Source organism: Solanum pennellii, chromosome 7 (genome assembly GCF_001406875.1).
Source record: "Solanum pennellii chromosome 7, SPENNV200".
Lineage (NCBI taxonomy): Eukaryota > Viridiplantae > Streptophyta > Magnoliopsida > Solanales > Solanaceae > Solanum > Solanum pennellii.
The window spans coordinates 2,121,751-2,128,594 of NC_028643.1; the positions used below are offsets into that span (position 1 = coordinate 2,121,751).

Below are 6,844 nucleotides of genomic sequence, written 5' to 3' on the forward strand. Positions count from 1 at the left end.
TTAAAAGGTTTTAGTCAAAATATTGAAGTTCCAAGTGTAGACTTTCTTTATACTTACAAAAAAATGTGTGAGTTTTTTATATTTCTTATTAAGAGACCAACAACTATTTATTTCATATGTATACTTTTACTTTTTCGGGCAAAATCTATAAAAAGGAATTGCTTCAGCTCCATTATTTTTTAACCAAATAAAAATAATTAGCCAAAATAATGCACTTTTCAACTATGTATTTCATTTTAGATGCAATGATGATTTGTTTAAGCTGTGAATTTCTTCTTTTTCTGTATACAAGTGTAAAAATAAATAAAATAAAAACTCTACCAAGAAACAGTTCAGCTGTAGGTATCAAATTTAAGGGGATCTTAAACTATTAAGCCTTAATAGAAGTAGAGAAACATATTATTGTTAAGGTTTCATTTTAAGTTTTACGTTTATATAGAAAAAAAAAGGGATTCATTTGTTTATTTAGTTTATTATAAAAAAATTGGCAGGCTTTTAAAAGTATATATTGATATAACTTAGCTTAATATAACGGAACAATCATCATCTACTGTGCAGAAAAATTCTCACATAAGAACATTTCATATATCATAAATTCTTTCATAATAGTGCAAATCTTGCTAAACATTATAAGTAACATACATTATCATATCGAAAAGTTTGTCCGTAACGCTGATAGATTGAATGAACTGGATTTTAATTTTATTTGCCAAGAAAAAGCCCAACCAAAAAGCACCCAAGGGTGTGGTCTAGTGGTCAATAAAGTGGTTGAGAACCATGGGTTCTCAGGTTCAAAACTCAGCAGAAACAAAAAGCACTGTGATTCTTCCCATCCATCCTAGCCTTGGTGGACAGAGTTACCTAATCCCTATTGTTGGTGGGAGGTGGCATGTATCCCATGGAATCGGTTGAAGTGCGAGAGAGCTATCCTGGACACCACGATCATCAAATTAATAAAAAAGGGCAAACCAAAAAAGCTATACAGTTGGTCTAGTTTTGCTTTTGATGAAAACCAAATCAAACCCCATGAACAATCCTATTATAAAGGATAATAAATAAATCATAACAAAAAATTTCATCATATATACGACTTGAATATTAATGTAAATCATGTTAATCGTCATTTGATTATGTGTCCATACATGCAATTACTTCGTCATTACAATTATAAAAGATAAAAGTTGAAGTTATAAAAGTTACAAACTTCCCTTTCTGTCATAATGCATTTCATTGCGAGACACTGAGTTCTGATGATCTTCTTCTGTACAATCAGAAGTATGACTACATGAACTTTCACTTTTTCGTGAAATGATATCTTGAAAACTCTCAGTATGAGGCATATCTTGCCTCATTTTTACTTGTTGTTCAAGTTCAGCTGCCATCTCCTTCATGGATGGCCTTCTCCTTGCATTAAAATTTAAGCATCTCTTGGCAAGTTTGGCCACAGCAAGAATCATATGTTCATCCTCAACTTCTTTTACAATTTCAGGGTCTACAATCTCAATTATACGATTTTCTTTCAATGCTAATGTGAAACGGATAACCAAACCTGGATCTTCTGGTTGGTTTGAAGTGACAACTCTTTGACTTGTTAGAAGCTCTGCAAGAATTACACCGAAGGCATAGACATCACATTTTTCTGTAAGTTGACCTGAGCGGAAGTATTCTGGATCTATGTAACCAAATGTACCCCCTACCATTGTTGTTAAATGAGTCTTGTCAACAGACAACAATCTCGATAGTCCAAAATCAGAAACCACTGCTCTAAAATTATCGTCTAGTAATATGTTGCTTGATTTTATATCTCTGTGAAGAATGGGAGTAGAAGCACATGAGTGCATATAAGATAGTGCCCCTGCTATTTCTGCAGCAATTCGCACCCGATGATCCCACGATAATATTACTGCTGGGTGCAGAAGAATCTGATCATCCAACTCAGACTTTGAGAAAGTAGGGTTAGAACTGTGGCTGAGGTTTCCATGAATATGGGATGACAAGGTTCCATTCGAGATGTACTCATAAACTAATAATGGGACTTGAGTTTCTAAGCAACAACCAAGTACCTGTTGTAAACAGTAAACTTAAATGTTAAAAGTGCGATTGAGTGCTAGGTTCAATTGTATTTTGAGCTATCTTTGGTTCATGAATGACTAATGAGTTATCCTAAACTATTCGTTTATTATGGTTGAAGTGAGTTGATGTAGTAGCTCTGTGTGTGCGACTGTGTGCCTGTTTAAGTCTAGTGTGTTATTTGTAAGAGTATGGAAGTCTTTCTAATATTATAAGTTCGCTCTTCCATCCTCTTCATGCATTATAAATTTCTCTTTCAACGAACTGTGTTGCTCTCATATTCCACTCATAAAAAAATGGTAGCAAGGGCCTAGTACAAAAATCAACAGTACCTTTACAATGTGTCTGTGATTTATTTGCGAGAGTATGAGTATCTCATTTATAAACTGTTCAATTTGATCTTTATCCACTGCATTGGACTTCTTCACAGCTACAATGCTTCCATCGGATAACATTCCTTTGTAAACAGTCCCAGCTCCTCCTTTACCAAGAATTCGAATTTCATTGAAATTGTCTGTTGCTTTCTCCAACTCCTCCTTCAAAAAGAGCTTTGGCAAAGATCCACCACTACTTTCTCCATTTAAGGAAATACATTGTCGCAAAAGTAATCCACCATTCCTCTTGAAAAACTTCTGTTTAGCTTTTTTTTCTTCCCTCTTCTGGAGCCATTTGTGTAGCCAAAGACAAACTGCAACCAGGATTACAAAAGTAATTGCTGCTCCAATACCTGCTTGTGAGCAAAACAATCTCATATAAAACAAGCATAAATTCATTTTAAGAATCTAAAGTGTAAGAGAAAGGGCTGTTAATGCTTTTCCAGGCTCCTTTGTAATTTTAAAGCTTTTAATTTTCTAAAGAGCAGCTAGCTAGAATAAATGTTATAATGTCTTTAGTAAGGTCATAACATGAAAATGATCATTAATCATTTGTTGAGACAGTTCAAAGGAGTAATTTGTCTCAAATAAAACTCTAGAGAAAGCTTAATCTAAATCTAACAAAGAAACAAGAAGGGAAAAAAGAAGACAAAGAAGAGAGTTATACAATACCTATGGAGAGTTGTTTAGCTAGCATATGTCTCACATTATTTGAGTCACAATGGTAACCGCCAGGAGTATTAATACAGAGAGTATTTTTGGGACAACGATTCCTTTTTGGACTTGTACACTCGTCGATGTCTATGGAAATTAACAAGTAATCATCATAAAAACTGACATTAGTAGCTTAGAAAATAAAGCATGTTACATCCTAAAAACAAGTTAAAATAAAAAGGTACAGTGGGATATTGTTATATTATTACTCTCTTCGTTTCATTTCAAATATTGTATTGAAACATTAAACACACCGAGGGGTCATTTGGTCTTTGGTAGAATGTAGTAGGAGAAATAGTCCATATATTATGTATGGTTTTACTTAGTACTATGTCTGGTAGGAATTTTGAGCATATGTATAACTAATGCATGGATTAATTATACACTATGCTATTATAGGGTGTATAACTAATACCTTCTATTTGGTGGTATTAGTAATACATAGAATTTAATATCATGGGATCAATATATGTAAAGACAAAAATATCCGTCAAATTTGTAATCATTTTGTTTATTTTCTTGGTTTTATGTCTTATATTTGTACTACTAAATTTATTTAAATAAATTAGCTTATAAATTTTATTATTTGGAGAGAGTTGTTTGTTGCAAAATAAATTCAATATAATATTTGAAATGTGAGTTGTTTACATTTACTAATCGAAAAAAGCAAATATATGGCCACATGGCATTGGTGATCTTAATTGAATGTATTATTTGTTGATATACATGTGGTTTTCTGCTTATTTGTATTTTGAATTTATAAAATTGCATACATATTAAAACTATAACTTGCAATTTTATGTGTAAACGTAGATGGTTTTTATTCGATTTTACTATTGTTTACCATTTATGGTCTATTTTATTTTAATTGTAGATGGTCTATCTTTTTCAAAATTGAAAATTAACGTTTTGTGAGTGATCGATTTATTAAGATGACAATTATTTACCTTCAAATAATTTAAGTGAGAAAATAGCTAAAATGGTGACAAAATGGTTCTTCTGCTAGCTAGTTAGAAGACCACAAAAATAATGTTGTTTGGTAGTTATCTACCTTGACTCGATTACATTAATAATAAAGGGTATAATTGGTAAAAGGTTTTTTCTAGAGTTATAAACCAAACACAAGATTAAGTGGGAAGCAATGAACCAAACATTGGATAAAAAGTAATCCATGCATTATTATCCCTACATTATTTCATGCGTTATTAATCTTTGTACCGAACGACCCCTAAAAATCTTGTGATCTTGGAGATTCCGTGTCATTCCTCTATAAGGGAGTCTTATTGAGCATAACATATGAGAATATAGGAATTAAAGACTTTCTAAACATATAAACATGAAGTTTGTTGTTGAAACAGACTAAAAACGGAAATAAGATACGTATGCAAAAGAGAAATGAACAGAGTAATTAGTACCTTGGCATCCATGAAGGAGGTAAGGGTTGCCTTGATAACCAGGAGAGCAATCACATCGGTACCCCCCAGCAGGTCTAGAAGTGTCATTGACACACCTACTGTTATTTCTACATGCATAATCTTTTGGCCTTCTCATGGCTTTGTCGCAACTAACATTTCCAATCACCCAGTCCAGCACCATCCTTCCTTGGTAATGATCATCTTCTTTGCACTTACCACGTAACTCAGTGAAGTCAGACTCGGAACTGCCCTTTTCCATGATTAAGTAATAGGTGCAATTGCTAGATCTCCACGATGTGTTCTCCGTGTTCATCGTTTGTATGGTCATAGTGAACTGGCTTGGTATTATTTTTGAAAATTCAGACTGACAACAACCGTTATTCCCAGTGCAATATGATGATGAAGCTGAATAGGATGAAACATTATTAGTGGAGTTGTCACAGTAAGAAGCACATCCGCTGACACTGCTACCAGTGTCTGAATCTTTGACATTAGCATAAACGTCACACCCAATGGCTACAAACTTGTTCTTGTTGGAGAAACTGAAATACTCGTTGCCAGTTCCTTGAAGAATTTCATCACTGTAAATGTTCATTCCAGATGATTTGTTGTACGGGTTTGAAACTAAAGTAATATCCACCGTGATGGAGTCCATTGATATGTGTTGCACATACATACCATTATTATGACTAAATGCAGTGTCGTTATCGCAGCTCATTTTAAATGCTTCATTGAAGTAACACCCTTTTCCTAGTCCAAATGGAAAAGGAATGGTTACGTTGCCACATCTTTCTGGGCATCCAGGCCTTTGTGAAGATAATTTTGCTGATGATGACCATATTCTTAATGCTGAAACTTGTGTTGTTTCTTTAGAAAGCAGCCCCGTCAGAAGAATGAAAAATGACCACATGGTTATCTGCATCTTCATGTGTACTGGTATGTCTGCCTCATTCTCTGGTTGAATCATAGCTTATGATGGCACAAAATTCTGCAAACCATCATTATACTTTCGAAATAGGACCTGCTAAGGCTTCCCCACTTCTTGACAAACGAAAATAGTCGTAACTTTACAAGTGGGATCCATATTATGATTTTGAAATGTTTTGGTCCAGCATCTTTTTGAGTGATTTGGTACATACATTCACTATCTAGTGGATGGTTTCTCTTCACTTTTCTTTTTTTGTTTTTTGTTTGGTTTTTCATCCTACGTGAATGAGAAAAGTTATTTGGATCAAAGCTATCTTTTTATGGCTCATTACTCTTGTCTTAAATCATTTTAAAGATCTAACTTAAGGTTTGGTTTGTTTGTGATACTAGAAGAGGGACTAGAAGGAGAAAAGATCATATGAGAAAAATTTCCTTTAATCTGCAGATTTTTTGTACTGTCAGTTAAATTTAATTTGCATTTCGATTCATCATTGTTGGATCGAGCTGGTCTTTTTACGCGGAGCTTCTAACATCCTATTCTTAATTTGAATAGTGGCTGTGTTCCCTTTCCATTTCTCATTTGATATGTTTTACTTGAGCCGAGGTATCTATTTGAAACAATATCTTTACCTTCACAAGGTACGGTTGAGATTGCGTACACTCCATTCTCTCCAAACCCCACTTGTGAGATTATATACTTATGTTGTTGTTGTTGTTTAGATTGTGATTGTAGCTGCAAAATTTTGTTTTAAGAAATAGACGGCTTTGTCTTCGAGCCGTCAATAAAATTGAGCTATAATATGTGATTATGATTGTACACTGATGCTTTAGTCCTCTTTACTTATCGGCAAGCTAATAAACGATTATGATAGTTAGTGCATTGATGCATTAGTCTTCATTTCTTTATAGTTTGCTAATATGTGATTCTGATATATTAGCAAAATACATTAATCCAGAAATCTTCTTTACTTTATAGTGAACTAATATACGATTATATATATAGTGATTGATGCAGAAGTCTTCTTTATTTTACGTCGAGCTAATATATGATTATGATATATAAATCTTCTTTATTTTATGTCAAGCTAATATATGATTATGATATATAAATCTTCTTTATTTTATGTCAAGCTAATACGTGATTATGATATATAGTGAGTGGTCTTTACTTTATCTAAAGCTAGTGAGTCTTCTTTATGTAAAGCTAATATGTCATTATGATGTATAGTAACATATATGTATAAATTATTTTATTTTACATCTTTTTGATTATTTTGTGTGGTGGGAACAGTAAACCCTAAAAGTTTTGCTATAATCCATTTTATATAATGGTCGATTGCCCCC

At 33.1% G+C, this 6,844-nt stretch overlaps 1 protein-coding gene across 2 annotated transcripts; it reads right to left on the bottom strand.

Annotated features, from left to right (window-relative positions):
* Window positions 1-1,062: 1,062 nt before the first annotated feature.
* On the bottom strand, window positions 1,063-6,440 carry LOC107024214 (wall-associated receptor kinase-like 1). 2 transcript variants are annotated; one of them, XM_015225141.2, is made up of 4 exons: window positions 4,574-6,434; window positions 3,117-3,245; window positions 2,403-2,797; window positions 1,063-2,063 (listed from the first exon to the last, which is right to left on the bottom strand). In XM_015225141.2, exons 1-4 carry the CDS (start codon window positions 5,538-5,540, stop codon window positions 1,197-1,199), a joined length of 2,358 nt encoding a protein of 785 aa, XP_015080627.1. In that variant the 5' UTR covers window positions 5,541-6,434; the 3' UTR covers window positions 1,063-1,196. The 2 variants fall into 2 exon arrangements, with proteins under 2 accessions (XP_015080627.1, XP_015080628.1); XM_015225142.2 differs by lacking the exon at window positions 3,117-3,245 and having other exon boundaries at window positions 4,574-6,440.
* Window positions 6,441-6,844: the final 404 nt, after the last annotated feature.

Excerpts from the sequence above, each read along its gene's own strand:
- LOC107024214 (XM_015225141.2), bottom strand. The coding sequence starts at position 5,540 with ATGATTCAACCAGAGAATGAGGCAGACATACCAGTACACATGAAGATG. Across the intron at positions 3,246-4,573 it reads CCTCCTTCATGGATGCCAAG|ACATCGACGAGTGTACAAGT; the intron begins GTACTAATTACT and ends TAATTTCCATAG. Across the intron at positions 2,064-2,402 it reads ATCACAGACACATTGTAAAG|GTACTTGGTTGTTGCTTAGA; the intron begins GTACTGTTGATT and ends TGTTTACAACAG.